Source organism: Diplotaxodon limnothrissa, linkage group LG5, assembly GCF_057381915.1.
Source record: "Diplotaxodon limnothrissa isolate DT_005_m linkage group LG5, D_limnothrissa_male_GT1.1, whole genome shotgun sequence".
In the NCBI taxonomy this organism is placed as follows: domain Eukaryota; kingdom Metazoa; phylum Chordata; class Actinopteri; order Cichliformes; family Cichlidae; genus Diplotaxodon; species Diplotaxodon limnothrissa.
In genome coordinates this window covers 34,934,292-34,954,715 of record NC_140600.1, presented here as the reverse complement: position 1 = coordinate 34,954,715, position 20,424 = coordinate 34,934,292, and the positions used below count along the sequence as shown (strand labels likewise).

The window sequence follows — 20,424 nt, the reverse complement described above, 5'->3', positions numbered from 1 at the left end:
CAGCATATTAAACATATCAGGTCCCCATAAGGAGAATCATGTGCTGTCTAAATGACTCGGGTAAAGTTTGTAGCATGAGTGCTTGTTGTTTTTGTCTGCTTCCACTTGTCTTTGCACTAGGATGATGTCGGCGTAAATGTGCTGTCATATTCGTTGTGTTCCCACTAGTGCTGTCAGCGTTAATCTCATTAAAATGACATTAACGCCATAACATGGCAAATCTCAGAGTTACTGCGGATCGCCCCGTGCGTGGGGCTGGACAGTGTCAATAAGTTAACGAGCAAACTGCGCTAACGCACTAGTTCCCACCAATGTAATTGAGCATTGCGTGGCACATCTGACATGCTGTTTTACTTTTGTCCATGACGCGCTTACCATCAGGGTCATGCTTAACATGAAAACCAAGATAGTTCCAAACGCCAGATCTGAATGAGGGTGGGGGAGGCTCAATTTCGGGTAGCGTTGAGGCAGTTGCCATGTTGCAACGAGCTTAACTTCTGTCTCGCTAGCTTGCGCTGCGCTCAGTGGATCTGCGCTCCACAGTGCAGCCTAGGCCGAGTAGTCGAACGCAGATCCACTGAGCTCTCAACACAGACAGCATCGTCAGAAGAAAAGTTGATAACATAAATTAAAAATTTTGTATTGTTTGATACATATGCGTACCAAACCGAAAGCGCTGTATTCTTTGCTATGTGACAGTGGTATCCAGCATAGTGCAACCTTTTCAGTCCATTCAGCATCTCAACTACACAACACCTCCCATCAGGACTGGGTGTGCCCAGTATATTCTGTAAGTTTCCCAGTCTAATCTGCATGCAAAATGTAAGACAAGCTCCCTTCAAAGCCAGTCTACTGTGCTGATGCCAACATGAAGTCACAGCTTCCCCAGGCACAGGTTGACAGTAGTTTTCCGCACAGGTTACATGAACTTCAAATCTTATTGAGTGAAATTGTGTATATTAGATACGCATCAATCATACAAGGTTGGATTGTTATAATAAATATGATTAACTGAGCATATTTCACTCATCTGTCTATAACTTAAAGTTATTCCTATCATGATCCTTGTCTAGACTACATGAATGCTGCAAACACTAAGTTATGCCAGCGTGGAGAAGAGCCGAGCCAGTTGCGTAAAGTGGCCTTCATGTGTGTAAATACTTTATGTGAAAGTAATTGACTCTTAAGTGTCTTAAATGGTACTTCAGAAATATAGGCTGTGGTAACTCCCAGGTAGCCACACAACTTCAGTTTCCTTTAGTAATGTCACTGCGTTATTTCTCTTTTCTTTACAGTCAATGTGTTTGCTCTTTCTCATTGAGAATTGTAATGTGTTTTTGACTCCATGTGCAGCAAATCAGGGTATAGAGCTCAATCATGTTGATGCTTTATTGTGTTGTTTTAGAATAACTTAATAAAAAAACTATTTGGGCTGAAGTGAAGGTATTTAGGTAAAAATTAGATAGGCTAAACAGACTACAGTAAATATACAGAGTACAAAGTACAAAGTGCAAAAGAAGTGCTTATATCTGCAGTTGAGGGTAATCTCCTAGCCAAGATCATTACTTAAAAAAAAAAAAGCTTTTGGCTTTTAACCTGGATTGTGAACATGCAATATTGCTCCAGTTTCCTAAAGCACACAACCTTTAAAAGCATGATGTTGCATAAATATGAAAAACTTCAGCATAACTGACCCCCCCCAACACACACACACACTCACTGTATTTTGTAGCTGTGAATGTATTCATTTAACACATTTTAACCATGGATTTCACATATCAGTGTTCTGTTATGTGCTTCTGCAAACCTAACTATTTTGCTGCACCATGTTTGACGAATAAACATCAGCTTGGTCAAATAACATCAGGGTTAACATGTGGTTATCTGTTCTGTAGCTACCCAGACAGGGGCGGGTGGATGAAGCAGAAAAATAACTGGTTGGTGATATTATTTTAAGGCAGAGCTGATACCAACAAGGGGCTTTAGAGAACACATATCTGTGAGGATGAAGACTTTGAGTGCTGCTCTTGTTTTGCTGAGTCTCATCTCAGTGGGCCAGCCTGCATCGCTGGCCTGTGAGAAGCTGTTAAAGCCAGTCGACCAACGTCCAGATGTAAGTGTCTTTCCACATTTGTTTTGTTTCAGCTGTTAAAACTTGCAATTTTTTTCTGAGATGTGATGGAGGGAAATATTCTGAATGTTTTTTTTGTGAATTTCCAAAATAAATAATGAATCAATCAATTAAAACAAATCTTTTATTTCAGCTGATTGGGAGGTGGCACTTTATAGCTGTGTCCACAGAGTTTTGCCTGTCTTCAACATTAGTCAGTGCTTTATTTTCCCCAAGTGCCGCAGTGGATGTAATTTCTAAGGGCGAACCAAACCTCTATGGTGATACTACTTATTTGAAAGCGTAAGTAATGTTTTATTTTTTGTTTTTTAGTTAAATTAATAGCATTTAACATGGTAACATTGTTCAGCTGTTCTTTCAGGTGTTAAATCTGTAATGATGAATGTTGCAGGAATGGAGTTTGTGTCAATGGAACCTCAACATTTCTCTATGCAAACAGCAGCATATTTGAACTCGACAGTGAAAGTAAGAGGTTTTTCTTTTAAATATACTCTGACTACAAGCTGTAGTTCAATAACAATTTAATATATTACTACCATTTAAATACTTTAAATTACTTTAATGATTCCAACAGATGCCACAGTTGATCAACCAGACGTGCTGCTGCACACTGGCTGTCCTGACTGCCTCGTCTCTAAAGAGGATAAAAGTCATCTTTTGCTCTTCAGTAAGGTGGCAGGGCTGGGGGCTTTTAGACCATTCATAATTTGTAATTTCCTGTTGTAGTTAAACAAAAAGCAAAATGCACGCTGTGAGAAATACAAGGTTCAATACAATCCATCATATTATCACAGGCCTTTTATCTCAGATGTCGCACTGCTTCACCAGGTAGACGAACAGCTGTTTCTGCTGCTGAGCTGACGGAGTTTGAGACACAGGCAGAGTGTCTGGGATGGTCTAAACCCCAACTCCTCAACACTGATCATGGTGAGACTTTTACAGCAACCAAAAAAAAAAGGAACAGATAGCACATATGTAAATGATCCTCTTTCTTCTTTCAAAAATGTGTTTTTATGTCTTTTGGGCAGCATGATGATTTTATGATGGTGTAGCACACTCTGTGTCACTTTTGAGTGTGCATATATAAATCAGTTTAAGTTTTAACATTTCATTGTCATTTCCTTTCCTATATTCCATATACAGATTATGAAAAGTGTGTGCAATTTGACGAAGATATGGATGAGGATAAATTAAGCGAAGTGCTTCTGAGTTTCTTTCAGAAGACGCTTGAAAGGATGAAAACCACATATCACTTGTTAACCAAATGCATGGCAGAGGATTTTATTTCATATTACCCCTCATTGTTTTAAGAACTAAATGTCCAGTGCATGCTGAACTTTATTTTCATATCTAAATATGACTTTTAATCTATATATGAATGCCTCTTTTAATTACTGAATTGAGCTTTTTTTTTCTTCATTTAGAAGAAAAAGTTTTTTAAATAAAAGTCTGTACGTCCATGTATGTTAAAAATTTCTTTGCAATTTATGTGTGAGGCCATAGCCATGCTAGCAGTTCTATGAGGCTCCATATAGACATCAGTGTTTCGAACCATGTAATACAAATAACAAACAACTAAATATCAATGATAGGATAATAGTGCAAACCAGGTATTATGTTTACCATGATAATTTGTGGTGTAACTGTAAAAAACAATCACAGATTGGTTTGTAACCTATTTTGGAACCACATTTGATGCATTTATTTTAGGTTCTAAATTTCTTTTCTTAGTTTTGTCTTATTTTAAGTTTCATATAGCCAGAAATTGGTGCTTTTAGCTCTTAAAAGACTCCTTGGCTCCAACATTTGAACAGAAATGATGGCTTATTGTAACTGTTGTTGTAAAATCAAAAGTAAAAGGATAAAAACAGATATTATTGTTTTTATATTTTCCACAAATTCTTAACAGTAAGTTGCTTTTCTTTGCTTTTACATTTCAATAAATATTTCTCAAATCCTTATGAGCTATATGGATTGTCATTTAGAACACCAAGAATTTTGGTTTATTATCTTTATGTTTGTTGTGATTTTTGCAGAGCTGCAAAGGTTTAGGAAAGTAACTTTGAGGTTTGAATAGAAAATGTGCATAAATTGTGCCGTGCATTTATGAGAAACCCATGAATCCATTCTCTTCCACTGGGCTGGAGGTTATCTCTGATTTAAAAAAAATATTTTTATAGTTATTTTTGTTTGTGAAATAATGGCATCATGGTCACATTCGCTATGGCCATCTGCACTATTCTTTTCTTTTCTTGTTACAAAAGATGACCCAGTTTTCCTGCAGAGAAACTTCATAATGAAGAGAAATTTTAAGTGCATTATAATTCCTCTTATAACCAATTCATAAACAGCTTGTGCTTTCAGACACAATGCTCCAGCTTTTTTGAACAATTTACAAAACTTAATGTGAACACTGAAATGGGAGTGTGGCATGGACTTTAATGTTGCTTATTCTTCCATAATCAGGATAAATCACATATGTTCAACACAGAATGACTATAAACCTTTCTATCTGCTTAAATGAGGAAATTGTTAAATATATATCTCTGTATCACATGCAGCATGTGATAAACTATTTGGTTGCACTGACAACCATCTTGGACAAACTAAAAATGTGCTTGACATGATACGAAAATTTTAAAGTGGAACTCGGAGACCGCTCATGAATGTAGTTGTCAGTTGAATGTCTCACTTCCTCTTAGGCTTTAATCTACTTTGGTAATACAAAATTAAGTGCACGTACAGTTGTTTCCTGTGCTGCATAGTTCCAGATGTGAGTAAGGATTTCCTTAAATCTTCAATACAAAGATAAAATCTTAAAGACAATATAGTTTTAAAAAATGCATGAAAACCAACAAAGCAGCAAATACAAAATTTACATGTTGTATAAAAAAAAAACTAGATGCAGCATAGAGATTTTAAAATATGATAAAACAAACCAATCAGATATCACAAAAAGTACTTTGTTTTATAGTAATACTTGAATAAAGTACACAAGTCAATGAAACAAAATATACTAATCCTTATACTTAGATATAATTGGGGGGAAAAGACAACAAAAAATCAGCCTTATAATTAGAACAAAAAGGCAAGAAAACAGAAATCTGCCTTCAGTCATTTGACACAATGTGACTGCTGGATCTTTTGTCTGTCATTTGGCTTGTCAAGGATTCTTGATTTTCAGCAACACGTGAAACACACTTTCTCCAGATCTTCAGATAAGCTTTCTTGATTTTTTGTATTTTGAATGCATACACAACTGGATTGACCGCTGAGTTAGCATGAGACAGAATAATACCTATATATAAAACTATTGGTGGTATATTTGTCACCTCACCAAAATAAACAAGGCAGTTCATTATGTGAAGCGGCAGCCAGCACAGGGCAAACAGGGCGAAGACCAGAGCTAGAGATCCTGCCAGCTTTTTCTCTTTTCTTAGGTAGTTCTGAGACAGTTTTTGAGCACCACTGCCTGGTTTCCCTTGAAGGTGTCCTTTTATAATACAGAAAACATGGGTATACAACGTGGCCATTACCAACAGAGGTATCAGATTCAGGGAAAAAAAACTGAAATAAACCAGGTATGACATGGGAATTACAGCTATAAACTGGCAGACAATTGTAGAATTGGCTGAATTAGACAAGGTTTGATGGTTGTACCACCCAAGCATGGGAGTAAAGCTGAGAGGGATTGCAACAATCCAACATGCTGCCACCACAAGACAGGAGTGTCCCTGTGTCACAATCCTTTTGTACCTATTAAAAAATGAAAACAATAAAATAGTCTCACAAAAAAAATTAAAATAGCATAAAATGATTTTTTTTAAAACAAAATAAATTGTTAGTGAAGTACTGGTCGATGTGATAAAATGATATAGTAAATGGTAAATGGTCTGTATTTGTATAGCGCTTTACTAGTCCCTAAGGACCCCAAAGCGCTTTACACATCCAGTCATCCACCCATTCACACATACCATATAAACCACAAAGTCCATAATTACTACTTCCTACTACTAAATTACTATGTTCACTATTCAACTATGAGTCATTTTAGTTTGTTTTTAAAAAAATGTGTCTTATTAATCCATACTCTTACCTGAGAGGGATATACACCCGGAGGAAACGGTCAAGAGAAATAGCCAACAGAGACAGAACTGAAACGAGGGTGAACAGAATGACCACACAGCTGATGAAGAGACACGTATTGAACGAAGTCTTCACCCGTCCATCCACCACTACAGCCAATGGTATGGCCACACATCCAACCAGAAAATCAGCCATAGCCAGAGATGCAATAAGGCAGAATGTTGGCTGTTGAATGCTTTTAGTGGTCCAAAGTGCCAAAATGACCAGCATGTTACCCAGACAGCAACTAACTGCAATAAGCACTTCAACCAAGGTGTAAATCATTACTCCCAAATTCATTGTGCTTTCTATCTGGCTGATGATTGTCAGTTGACGGTGCAGTATATTTGAGTGTGAGTCTGAGCTTCAGTGTGGTATGTAAATCTATATAACATTTGAGGAAGTCCTTGGTCTCTTAGCAGCAATTTTTTTAAATAACACATACAAATAGATATGCATGTAAGAGGATGCAAAAGAAAAAAAAACACTGGTGCAATTATGAGTAACTAAAAAAACATCTCTCATGTCGAAGCTACACAAGCCACAAAACCCACATCCTGAAACAACATACACCTAGGTGATATCTCACAAATGGGGTGGACGTTTTGGGTGTTTGCTCTCTGTGTTATGTTTTTGCAAATCAGATGGTATACTGATAGATGGTATAACAGACTGTTATTGTGCAATATATTTCCTCTGCCTCAGCTTAGATTCTGTATAAATACTGTATCAGTGAAGGTGACATTGACTTTGAAAAAAAAAGACAAATAGCGTGTACATGTGCATGCTTATGGCATCCCATTTCTAAGAGCAAAATTTTCACATCTTAAAACAAACCTCTCTTTAAGGGCCTCTAGCATGACATTTGGTGTGTCTTAGTTAGCTATTTGTTTCCGGAGCTTAACTGTGTAAACACTGCATTCTATTATAATTCATTATTCAAAATTACAACATTTTGCACATTATTGTTACTATTGGTAGTAGTAGTAGCAGCATGTATTCTTGTGTTTTCTTCTTGAGGACACGAATGGTGTACACAAACAACATTTTGAACTGTTACACTGTTACACCTATGTAATATGTATTACAGCCTCATAGATTGCATATGTAGATATTCTGCATATCAAGGCATTTAAAAGGGAAGTCACAGGGAGCAGCCGCAGTGCATGCCCCCAACCCTAGCACATGCAGGTGAATGTGTTTAAAGTTCATAGGGAACTCTGAAGTAGATAAAGGAAGTGTTGGGCATTGATGCTCAGTAGTAGTTTTGCAGATATGCAGAATGTGTGGGTAGAAGGTTAACCTCACTCTCCCCAGCAAATCGCAATGATACACACAATCATGTGAAAAGGAATGTTTGCATAGGACTCTATGAACTCCCATGAAAAACCGCATACAGCTTTACCGTTTCCAGCAGCCAGGCACTGCTAATCAGATGCACTTGATTGAAATATCATCAGCAACCACATCTATTGCTCATCTGGTATATTCAGATGTGGTTTAACACACACACACACAAAGCAAAAAACAGGGCTACAGGCCTCAGTTAGCATGTCAAATCTTAAAGTTCATGACAGCGCAACTGAAAAAAGGCTGAAGATGCCACTCTTGTTTGTAAGAGTTGCCAGAAGAAAAACTCTTCTCTATAAAAAGAACATAGAAGAAAACTTTAGGATTGAAGAGTGTCAATCCTAAACTGACTTTTAACCTTTTAATGCCTGGTGTATTACATTTGAAAAATAGAGTTTTTCCCCAGTTTTTGGGACTTCAACATCATCAATGGGAATTTTTCCCCCTGAAAAACCTAAATAAATTGCACAATACATTTTTAAGCAATTAAAAAAATCAGATAAGCAAATATGATACAAATTAAATGTCATATATGGAGATTGGAATGTGATTTATTTTTTAAACAATTACACAAAATTAAACAAAAGAAAATTAAATAAACACCATTTTCAAAAAAATACAATTTCTACCAATTATTTTATGATTCAGGCTTTAAAGGGTTAAAACAATGTGGCAACAAGTGGAGATCTTTGGCTATGATGCAGGGCTGTGTTTAGAGAAAACTATTTACGGCATATCAGCACAAACATCTCATACCAACTATAATGCTAAGTTGTGGTAAGTTTGCAGTTGTGGTTTGACAAAGCTGTGCATAAACGTATTCCCACAAACCTCAATGAATTGAATCGACATTATAAAATGATGTGAGAGACATTTGAGGAAAATACAAATAAAATAGAATAAAAATAAATACAGTAAATGTACAGTAAATCTTTTCTCTTTTTTGCTCTATAAAATTGTTGTTTTTCTTTTTCAATCACTCATCTTAACAGTAGGATATACATGAAAAGAGAAAAAAATAAAGTTTGCACTCATTTTTTGCACTCTCTGGGCAACTGACCGTTTCAATGTGGATGCACAACTCTGTGAAAACGACTGAAAACGCTAGTGTGGAGGCATTTTCATTGCAATCTGCACATTCCTGCACATAAAATAAAATCTGATTTTGTGTTTACACTCAGTCTTTCAAATAGATGCAAGTAAAACAGCAGAACCCCGTAACTTCCAAGCAAGGAATGGATTTGTGCAATTTTTATTTCACAGAGAGAGTTAAATTTGTCTGATTAGTGCAAAACATTAGCCAAGCAAAAATAAAGAAACGCGTGAACAAACAAAATAAAAGCGATGTCATTACAGTTGACTGGGAAATGGTACGCGATGTCCTCAAACAGCTGCTGGAATATCCCTGCCCCACTTCTAAGTAGTGATTTGGACATTAGAGCAGTTGAAAGAGCAAACATCTTCGAGGCCACCAAAATAGGTTTAAAAGCTAATAAACAAATTTCTTCCACTCAGAGAATGTTGCATATAATTTCATTTTTCCTTGATGCATAAAGTTAAAAGATTAAAACTAATAAAACAAATTTTAAAAAGAGACTTTTTTTCATTTGATTATATTTTATATCATGGATTAGGCAGAAAGTAGAATTGGGCTGAAAGATCTATCGCTCTATCACCTATTCACGTTGTAAATCATGTTTTTAAAAAGTAACTAATTACTTTTGAAAATAAGTAATCAGTAAAGTAACGAGATTACATTTTGGGGGAAGTAATCACTAATTAGTTACTGATTACTTGACCAACACTGTTAGTAAGATACACGAGTGCTTGAACGGAAGTTGGGAAAGCTCTTAGCCGTTAGCATGCGTCCATGCTAACTGCCCAGAGAATTCTTACATGTTATCGCAAAAACAGTGCATGTCCCCCCCTCGGACAACGTGTATGCAGCCTGAGACTCTCTCCACTCTGTGGTCAGCAAAGTGCAATCGCAATCTCCGAGTGCCCTTTCTTTAATACCAGGGGACTATAAACACGCATCACTGGGCTCCACACTGCCGACCTTCACCCAGTACGTGTCATGCCCTACCAGAGACAATAAAACACTAGACTTGGGCTACGTTCACACTGCAGGTCTTAATGCTCAATTCCGATTTTTTTGATCAAATACGATTTTTTTGTCTGCTTGTTCACACTACAAATATAATGCGACAGCAAACGCGCTCTAGTGTGAACCCTCAAAGCGGCCCGCATGCGCAAAAGAAGACACCACACGCTCTGTTTAGACCCAGACCAAACAATATTGTTTGACTGATGGCCCTTAATATAAAGACTTCAGACTTTACGTTTCCCAATTTTTGCTTTGTTATTTTGTTATTTACATAATAATGTGAATAACCTAATAACTATCCTTATTGCTGTTTTAGAGAGGAGCGGTGCTTCAAAGGATAGTTGCAGATTTCTGTCAGAATCAAATAAAACGTTCACGTTTCTCCAACGTTGTCTTCCCAACAGTTTCACTGACATCTACACTGGATGGCCAGGAAGCGTTTGCAATGTCTTCTTGGGCGCTTCTCCGGAGCTGATAATTGCCGTCTGTCTTTTGTCAGTGACATAAAAGACGGATTTAATGTGACATGACCATTCAAGCAGCAGTCGCTTTCTAAAACATCGGATATGTATCAGAATCAGTACCACATACGAAAGTGACCCAGATCGGATTTGAAAATATCGGATTTGTGCCGTTCACACTGTCATACCATGATTGGATTTGGGTCGCATAGGGTCAAAAAAATCAGATTTGATGTGCTTTCGCCTGCAGTGTGAACGTAGCCTTACTGTATGTCAATGCAAAAGAGGTATACAGTTCATCACCTGTCCCTCACCTGGGAAGATCTGATCACAAGTGTTGATCTGGAGGTAGTTCTGCTGGCACCAGTCCACAAAGTCATGGGTAAATTCTCTGTACTCCCTGTCGCTACCATCAGTGATGAGGCTGACTATTGCAGAGCTGTCAAAGAACCTTTGCAGGAAGCACTGGGTGGAGTTTTGGGAGAAGTCTGCAGAGTAGATAGTAAAGAGGAACGGAGGCAGAACCATTCCCTGTGGGGGCCCCGTACTGCCCCCACAGGGACACACAGCACTAAGTTCTCATATGCTGTTGTCGGTCGGTGAGGTAGAACCACCGGGCCACAAAAATCACAACTGTCTGCCTGGGGGGGTGAGGTGGGCAAATGAACTGCATCATTTCTTTTAACAGGTTTGATTGATCCAGGATGCAGTCTTCAACATCGACTGCAGACTCACCCACCCCCACTACTGCTGTCCCACCTCTGACACCTCATTCACTTCACCCCGCTCACTACTACTCACCCTAACCACTGCATCCTGTACACAACCAACACACGGCTCCAGCCTGTCTCTCTCAACCATCCAGGTTAAGGAACTGAGGATGACTGGAGTCAGGAAGGCAGCGGGTCCCGATGGCATCAGCTCAAGGGTTGCCAAGTCCTGCACAGATCAATTGTGTGGGGTGATGGAGTACATCTTCAGCCTGAGGCTGGGAAGAGTTCCACAGCTCTGGAAAACCTCTTGTGTGCCACTAGTGCCAAAGACTCCACATTCCAAGAACCTCAACAGCAACAGGGCAGTGGCTCTGACATCCCACCCAATGAAGACCCAGGAACACCTGAACCTGTCTCAGCTTTGACTCCTGGTGAGCTCCTCACTGGACCCACTTCAGTTTGCCTACCAGCCTGGCACTGGATTGGATGATGCTGTCATTCACCTCCTACACCGTTCCCATCTCGATTGGAGACCCCTGGGAGCACTGTGAGAATCATTTTCTTTGATTTCTTTATTGCCTTTAACACCATTCTTTCCACAGTTCTGAAGAAAAAGCTGGAGAACTCAGGAATTGACCATCACCTCACAGCATGAATATTGGACTACCTCACCACCAGACTATAGTATGAGAGAACTCGGGGCTGCATGTCGGACAGGGTCATCTGCAGTACGGAGGCCCCACAGGGAACTGTGTGGGAGACATCTGCAGTGGGCAAATGAACTGAATCATTTCTTTGACAGGTTTGATTGATCCAGGATGCAGTCTTCAACATCGACTGCAGACTCACCCACACCCACTGCCGTTGTTGCGCATCTGACACCTCAGTTACTTCACACCTCCTCCCTTCACCCCGCTCACAACTCCCCACCCCTACCACAGCATCCTGTACACAACCAACACACATCTCCAGCCTGTCTCTCTCAACCCTCCAGGTTAGGAGGGAACTGAGTACGACTGGAGCAAAGAAGGCAGCAGGTCCAGATGGCATCAGCTCAAGGGTTGTCAAGTCCTGCGCAGATCAACATGAGAACTCTGGGCTGCGTGTCGGACAGGGTCATCTGCAGTATGGAGGCCCCACAGGGAACGGTGTGGGAGATGTCTGCAGTGCAGATGGTGAAGAGGAACTGAGCCAGAACCGTTCCCTGGATTAATTAATTGATTAATTTTATCGCATTATTTGTAATGATAGCATTAATGCGATAATGTTGACAGGCCTAGTTTGTTGGTTTGCTTTTATTTCGTTTCATAAGCAAGCTGGTTATTAGATGCTGCTTCAGCCAGCCAGACAATCCTTTGCTGTCCCACCCCTCTCCTCCCTGTGGAGCAAGCAGCAGGTGTATCTCGTAAATCCTTACTCCTCGCAAATGGGCAATAGAAAACCGTTTGGTGCCTATGCAATCCCCAAAATGCACTGGCATGACATCCGGGGAGCATGGGTGTGAGCAACGTTCTTTTTTGCAGATGCCATGATGCCCCCTCTACCACGATGCCACCCTGGGCAATGCCCTATGTTGCCCATATCAAAAACCACCACTTGGTACCATAGCTCAGGCTACTTGTTACTCTGTGATATTTATCTGCATGTTTGCAAACTTGTCTAGTACTTACCTGTTTGTTTCCTCCTTCCTCTAAGGAAATCTATGTATTACAACCTGTCTGACACACTCCTACCAATAGTATACTGGAAATGTGTCCAAGAGAAAGTGAGGAGAAACTCAAAATAGAACTGATTCATAGACTCTGACCTGAATCTGATACCTGTTAATAAATGAAAAAGAAAAAATCCAGATACACAGAGAGTGTGTATCTCAGCAAAGTATCTGTGTTGCTTAGGATATTTATTCCCTTCGCTTCCTTAAGATTGTTTATTAAAATCTTTAAACCTTTCAACTGTGTTCTACAATTATGTCCTTTTTTTTGCAAATGCCAACAAATTACTGCCTTGCCTTGGTCATCCACTGCAAATTCATTTCTGCCTGCACCCTGATGTGTTTTTTCTAAACCATTTGCATTTTGAGTAAATGTATTTTGCAAGAGTAAGCATGCACACATTTGCCAAACACAGACAGGATATTGTGTGGTTAATGATAGACCTATAAACTGCTTTTAAAATGTTAACAAAATTCATATTACTGCAAATGCAGTGAGCAGTTTGCATCGACAGCTAGAAATATAGCATGTGCAATCATCTGTCACCAATTAAACTGCATCTTATGAAATGTCAATTTTCTTTCTCCACAGTTTTTTTTAGAGAACGTGTTACCATCTACCGGAACCAAATTCCTTGTATGTGTCTGCACATATACATGGCCAATAAACATGATTCTGATTCTGAGTATACATAGTAAAGTATGATACATCGTTTTATCATATTTCAAGTGTCACCATACTGAAAATACTGATAAATCTTATCAATATGTACTTTTGATCCAGGGCACGATGTTAGGTTTGATCAAGGTTTTGAAGGTTTAACCTTGAACTTATCTGTCCACACACTGACATGTTTATCAGTTTGTGACCTAGATGATGATTGGTAAATGTGGTCTTTACTGGAAATGATGGCATTTGAGGTCATTCACTTCATTTCCTCTTAAATAGGGGTGGGAAAACTAACTGGTCAGTATAAACCCGAAAAAGACTAAGAATCAGCAGAAGTGAACTCATACTGAGCCAAGATGAAAGCGTTTTGTGTCGCTGTTCTTGTGCTGAATTTCATCTCTGTGTGCCAGCCTTCATCAGTGGCCTGTGAGAGGTATCTAAAAACAGCAGATAGGGATCAAGATGTAAGTCTCTTTTAAACCTTTATAGCTAAGATTATAGTTGTAAAACTGATTTGCTAGTAGAATTTTAGTAAAATGAAACTGCACCTATGTAATGGATTTGTGCAAGTTTGTATTTCATGAATAGTGTTAAATGTGTCAGATTAGTGCAAAACATTTACAAAGCAACAAAAAAAAAAAACTAAAATAACGAATGAACAAACAATGTCTTCATTTCAGCTGACTGGGAAATGGTACCTTATAGCCATGTCCTCAAACAGCTGCTGGGCTACTGCATTCAGTGTCCTACCTTTCGGTGTCTATGTGAACATTACGGCAATGGAAGAAGCAAACATCTATGAAGCCACATTTTCACTGAAAATGTAACTAATTTTCTTCCTTATAATTGTTGTTTATACTGTATGTTTGCCAGTGTTTGTGCTTCATATTTCATTATGTCATTTAAAGTTATTTTTTCATTCTTTATATCTTTTGACTACTAATTAAATCAGGTTTGGGCAGTGTAAAAATTTAACTTCAAAAATTCACTACGAAAAAAGCACCATAACTGAGATTGACAGCAAGGGTAAGAGTTTTGATTAAAACATTTGTGTCACTGGAGTTTAATTATGAATCTCTTCATGTCTGTTTCTTTCAGTCACTATTAAACTTTTTAACTGCAGATTAATTATGTGCTCAAACCTTTTAACATTCACAAAATAATCAATAAAAACATAAAAGCACTAAAAGAGAAAATTCAGATATGAAAATCATATACATGTTTAATTTTTAAGCTTTTAAAGAATTGGTAGCATACTAGTTTTGTTGTCTTTTGTCTTCTCTGACTTTTTCCACATTCTTTTATTGTGTAAATAATAATCTTCACTTGTGATAGTATCTATAATACTATAATTCTGATGTTAAAAATTTAATCTCAAATGTTAAATGTATTTTAATAACTCTTCTTTTTACAACAGGTGCCAAAAGTGATAATGTAATGATACTTCTTCAAAGGAGGTGCCATGATTGTATTGTTATAAAGGGAGATGGCTTCACTGACATTCTTGTGCTTTTAAGTAAGGACCCAGACAAATGTGATAAGAAAATATGTTGAATATTTACAATACAGATGTTTTTACAGCACTTTCTTACCTGACTTATCTAGCAGGCTATTATATAGCAGATTATGACATTTAATCATGTTTTAAACAGGTAAGCGAATGTCCATCACTGATGATGAGATGGAGGCATTTGAGATACAAGCAGAATGTCGTTACTTGTACAAACCACAGATCTTTGGTTCTGATCATGGTAAGATGTGAAAAAAGAATATGACGAAACCTTTATGGCTTTACAGCTAACGTGTACTTTTAGAGTGATTCGTGTCATTTTATTTTCTGCAGTTCCTTAACATTATAATGCAATCAGTATAACACAATTGCACATTCTACAGTTTCTAATTGGTTTTTTTTATCTTCATACAGACTACGAGAACTGCACAGTTGACGATGGCAAGACTGAATATGCTTCTTCAGAAATTCCCCATATGCGACAAGCAGTGCTAAACATCTTCTCACAGGTCTTCACATGCGTACAAGACAGAGTTTTGTATTACCCCCGTGCTGCCTTCCAGTGGGTGCAGTCAACATGGAGTAATTTGTGGTGAATGTAGAGAGACACGCTATAATAAATATTTGCTTATTTCAATCATGTGCACTTGAAACCGTGCTGTCTTTAGTTTAAAGATTTGAAGAGAGTGTAGAATGAATTATAAATACTACAGTTTACAGATGAACAATATTTGAATATTAATTCAAAATATCATTATAATGCATTTATATCTGTCCTTTACCTCTCAACTACTATTCATCCAACTTGCTGAGGTCCAGAGTAAGGGCAGTGTCTATTTTAAGGATGCTCTAAAGTGCTGTGTTCCAATTTTTTCTGTCGCATTTCTGTTGCTATTAAACATTTATGAAATTCAGTGTGGAATCAACTGTCAAAAGACTCAATCTTCCAAAGACTCATTTCCTCAAACAATCACTGTTTCAGCAGAATTTTCCAGGGGTCCTATCTGGACAAAAAGACAGTCATTTGAAATTTACAACCTCTGTAAATGATTTTACATAAAGTGGAATGCATATTTAGACATTGTTATGATGAGTCCACCTACTTCAATATCAAAAGAACAGCAGATGTAAATGTCAGAGGGTTTAAATATGGTAATTTTGGTTTTCTATTCCCTAAAAAAAACCGTTCAAGGCGTTGACTTTAATTCATGGACCAAAAGGTGTAATAACTACACTTGTAAAAACTTGTGAAAGTTCTAGTCAGTAATAGCTTAAAAAATAAAGTGACAATGAAAAAATTAGCTATATGAATAAGAGACACGAGAGAATTTAAAAATGCAGTATGTCTCCTGCCTTTTCTCAAAGGCCAAAGTGTAACTTTACTTACACACAAACATCACAATAAATAATGAATTGTGGGAAAGTAAATACAGTGTATATGTCTGTTTTTAAAAATATGTATTTGCTGGTCTATGCTGTCTAAAGTTGAAATCCAAAAATGAAACATGCGACCAACATTTTATTGACAGACTTACCAGACAGCCTCAGACAGCCATGCAGTCTTAAAGGTCCCTATGTGAGTAGGAATGCCAGACCCCACAACGCTACCATGAGTTGGTTAATTAATCCATTAATGCACAAAAATAGAGAAGCTCTGGTGGAATCAATTTACACTCAGCTGATTGACATGTTGATTAATATCTTGTCAGCTGTCTTCATGTTACAAGCTTTACTCTTTTTTTGAGAGTATCGGGCAGTTTGGACATCCATATTCAAATAGTTGAACATCAAGAATTATATATATATATATAGAATTAGAAATGGTGTATTTTCATCCAGAAGCAAATCCTTGTGTTCCATTGTTTTCATTCAAATTCTGTTGTTTTCATTCTATTTCCATTGTTTTGATTCAAATTCCATTGTTTGTTCCCAAATTCTGTTGTTTTCATTAAAATTCCGTCGTTTTCATGTTAATTCCGTTGTTTTCATTCTAATTCTGTTGTTTGTTTTAAAACTCCATTGTTTTCATTCAAATTCTGTTCTTTTCATTCAAATTCTGTTATGTTCATTCAAATTCCATTATTTTGATTCAAATTCTGTTCTGTTCATTCTAATTCCGTTAGAATGAACAGAACATTCTAATTCTGTTGTTTGTTTTAAACTTCCATTGTTTTCATTCAAATTCTGTTCTTTTCATTCTATTTCCATTGTTTTGATTCAAATTCCATTGTTTTCATTCAAACTCTGTTTTGTACATTCTAATTCTGTTGTTTTCATTCAAATTCTGTTGTTTTCATTGAAATTCTGTTGTTTTCATTCTAATTCTGTTGTTTGTTTTAAACTTCCATTGTTTTCATTCAAATTCTGTTGTTTTCATTCAAATTCCATTGTTTTCATTCAAATTCTGTTCTGTTTATTCTAATTCCGTTGTTTTCATTCTCATTCCGTTGTTTTCATTCTAATTCTGTTGTTTGTTTTAAACTTCCATTGTTTTGATTCAAATTCTGTTCTGTTCATTCTAATTCCGTTGTTTTCATTCAAATTCTATTCATTTCATTCTAATTCTACTCTTTTTATTCAAATTCCATTGTTTGTTCTCAAATTCTGTTGTTTTCATTAAAATTCCGTCGAAACTTGTGTTTCAGTTTGCCATCTTAGGGAGTAATCAACACACATGGGTGTATTTTCTTTTTGTTGCTGAGATTTATTGATAAAAACAGTACAAAAAAACCCCAACCATTTGTACACATATTTACAAATAATAATAAAAAGTGAGTGAGTACATTTCAACATTTTCAGCAATCACTCACAATCCTGGCACTGCCATGGTATCTGTAGTCTGCATTTACCACATGTGTATCTGTAGCAGTGAACACATCGCACAGTGGCATGATTGTTCTTGCATTTGTGTTTGACCTGACACATGGCTCTTTTTCCAGGGCTAGGTGTGGAGGGTTGTGTCCGAAGCAACTGTTCTTTTCTTGCCTTCTTCCCAGCTACATGAGAGTGAGCCAACTCTCTTGCAAGCTCCACCAGGAAGTCCACCCGTCTTTCCTTCGTCCCGGTGCATGCTTGATACAGCACATGTGCATTCAGTGCTGCCATGTCAATCATGTTATAGAACACGGCAACTGGCCAGCGCCGTGTTCCTCTGCGGACAGTGTACTCCCGCATCATCTGGTCCATCACATCCACACCACACGTTGTGGTGTAAACGGCGACAGTGTTTGGCTTCCTTTTGGTGGTGTTATCAGTCTGAACCACGCTCTGCACGCTGCTAAGAATATAGACTGTCTTCTTCCGTTTGGCCGCATTCGCCGTCAGCGTGGCAGCAGAGGTTGAAAACACCTAAGAAATAAGATAAATTGTTATTTCCATAGCACTTTTACACACAATGAAACACATAAACATAGAACCACAAAAGACCTGCAACATACCTGAGTGGTGAATTCATTGCGATCTGTGTGTCTAGCGGATTGAGGAATTTCCCAGCGACTCTTGTTGACTGTGCCGAGGATGGTGGTTTTCCGTCTAAGAAGTTTTTGCGCAAGTGAAAGCAATGTGAAGAAATTGTCCGTGGTAACATTTCTGCCCTTGTCTAGGAATGGTTCCATCAGCCTCATCACTACATTTTCAGACAGTCTCTCCCCACTGGGACGATTGGGGTCCTTGCCAAGATATGGGAAGACATTGCAAATGTACTTGGATTTTAGGTCGCAAGCCACCCAAAACTTGATCCCAAACTTGTCTGGTTTACTTGCAATATACTGCAGGAAACAGCACCGAGTCTTTGATGGGAAAAGCTGTTCATCAATGGTGATATGTAGACCAGGGTTGTAGCACGTGATGCAGTTGGTGACAAATGATCCCCACACACTGGAAATTGCAGCGAACTTATCAGTCTTTGCTTGATCACTGCGGGGGGACCTGTCATCAAAGCGTAGGTGTTGCATGATGTCTTGGAAGCGGTTTCGCAGCATAGTTCGAATGATCTGTGGGTTTCCCAGGTTTGCTGACCAGCAGTCATGTAGTGATGGAACCCTAGTAACCGTTCAAGGCGTTGAACAAGATGACAATTGCATCCACCTCAACACAAAAGGAAGTTCACAGCTTTTAGCAGCTCCCCACCCCCACACACAAACAAAGAGGCAGATGGCAGTTAGAAATCAGCAATCATTCACACATCCCCACTCCCCCACTTCTCAGGTAACGACCTAATTTACATATGAATTGATGCTAAAAGACTAGCCAATTTAGCTTCCACTTGGCTGACAGAGGGTTAGAAAAGCCTGGGACTTCCAGTGTTTTAAGGATGGGTAATGACACTTGCCTGTTCTCCTTCTTTGTCGCTTCTGCAAGACGTAAAGTTTATGACTCAGGCTTTTCGAAGACAACTCGTATGCCATTTGGTAGCAAAAGAGAAAAAAGAAAAAAAAAGGAAGAGGATGTAAAAATTTTGGGGGAGGGTGTTCCAAACAAAACCAAAAACTAAAAAAACATCTCCAGTTGGAGACACGTTTACAATTTCCTGATATTACATCTAAAACAATTATAAACTGTGACGGTCACAAAACAGTCCACGTCCTGCTTACTTACCTTAACCTTTCATTGCCAAATGGTGGCACGATACAAACCAGTTTTATGGTATCCACCAACACTTTACAACAACGCAATAGATTAACAAAGCAGAACGAATGTATGGCGAATAATACATTAGATTACAACATAAAATAATACATTTGGGGAAAAATACAAATTAAAGATCAAATGATAAAAATACTTAAATATGACCCAATTTGAGGGCAGAGCTTTGAGATCCGTTAAGGAGAAATCAGCGTATGGCCGTAGACCATAAGAGGAAAATGAATGGGATGACTGTTTGTCTTGTTCCTTGCTTTCTTGGTTTTCTGAAACTAAAGTAGATCTGACGTGAATTTTACTTTCGTGTCAGAACTGAATTTTTATGTTTATTTTCTTTTGTTCCATTCTGTGTCAAGATCATCCTCCAGGTCTGGTCTGTGGGAAGACTAATAGTTCAGTTTTGCAGATCTTGTCAATGCTTTTACAGCATTGCCGGTGTGTTTGGGATGATGCGTCCTGGTGCAAAATAAAGCGAGAAGTCATAATTTTGCCTTCTTTATCATGTGTTTTCAATAACAGCAAGACTAATGGCTTTATCATACATTGCTCAAAATATCTCTCTCTCATTAAGTTCTTTTATACCAAACAGGTGCAAATGATCCTCTTTAAAAAAATCCTAGTAGTGCTGGAAATGTATTTTTGATGTATCTTTTCTAATTTCCTTTTTATTAATGCGGTATGACGATTATTGAGGAAAGATCCCCTCAACTTTACAGCACATTACCACAGCTGGGTCAGAGACTGATTTTTGGTTGCCCAGCAACGGCCAATTTAGAGCCACAAAGAGCTGCGTTGATCTTAGTGTTAGATATAGGAAAAATTATAATAAAATGAGGAGAAATAAAAAATACCAGCTCATTAAAAAAATCATAATCATCATGTTTCGTGCATTACTATGTATGTTTACGTTTGCTGTTTTTATTAAAATAAATATTCGGCTTTAGGACCCAGGTGCGCAGCAGCGGCAGACACCGGTTGATGAGATGGTCCACTCGGTATTACACA

At 38.0% G+C, this 20,424-nt stretch overlaps 2 protein-coding genes across 2 annotated transcripts; one reads left to right on the top strand and one right to left on the bottom strand.

Moving 5' to 3' along the window:
* Window positions 1–1,918: 1,918 nt before the first annotated feature.
* On the top strand, window positions 1,919–16,021 carry LOC146632728 (uncharacterized). The gene is made up of 13 exons (XM_085353552.1): window positions 1,919–2,113; window positions 2,265–2,413; window positions 2,523–2,596; window positions 2,706–2,798; window positions 2,960–3,058; window positions 3,275–3,440; window positions 11,209–11,318; window positions 13,620–13,732; window positions 13,949–14,091; window positions 14,221–14,294; window positions 14,686–14,784; window positions 14,921–15,019; window positions 15,193–16,021. Exons 1-13 carry the CDS (start codon window positions 2,006–2,008, stop codon window positions 15,372–15,374), a joined length of 1,509 nt encoding a protein of 502 aa, XP_085209678.1. The 5' UTR covers window positions 1,919–2,005; the 3' UTR covers window positions 15,375–16,021.
* LOC146632729 (adenosine receptor A3-like) lies at window positions 5,242–6,556 on the bottom strand. Its single transcript, XM_085353469.1, has 2 exons — window positions 6,228–6,556; window positions 5,242–5,887 (listed from the first exon to the last, which is right to left on the bottom strand). Exons 1-2 carry the CDS (start codon window positions 6,554–6,556, stop codon window positions 5,242–5,244), a joined length of 975 nt encoding a protein of 324 aa, XP_085209595.1.
* Window positions 16,022–20,424: the final 4,403 nt, after the last annotated feature.

Coding starts and splice junctions, on each gene's coding strand:
- LOC146632728 (XM_085353552.1), top strand. CDS start 2,006: ATGAAGACTTTGAGTGCTGCTCTTGTTTTGCTGAGTCTCATCTCAGTG. Junction 2,597..2,705: donor ATTTGAACTCGACAGTGAAA/GTAAGAGGTTTT, acceptor TGATTCCAACAG/ATGCCACAGTTGATCAACCA. Junction 15,020..15,192: donor GATCTTTGGTTCTGATCATG/GTAAGATGTGAA, acceptor ATCTTCATACAG/ACTACGAGAACTGCACAGTT.
- LOC146632729 (XM_085353469.1), bottom strand. CDS start 6,556: ATGAATTTGGGAGTAATGATTTACACCTTGGTTGAAGTGCTTATTGCA. Junction 5,888..6,227: donor CGGGTGTATATCCCTCTCAG/GTAAGAGTATGG, acceptor ATTTTTTAATAG/GTACAAAAGGATTGTGACAC.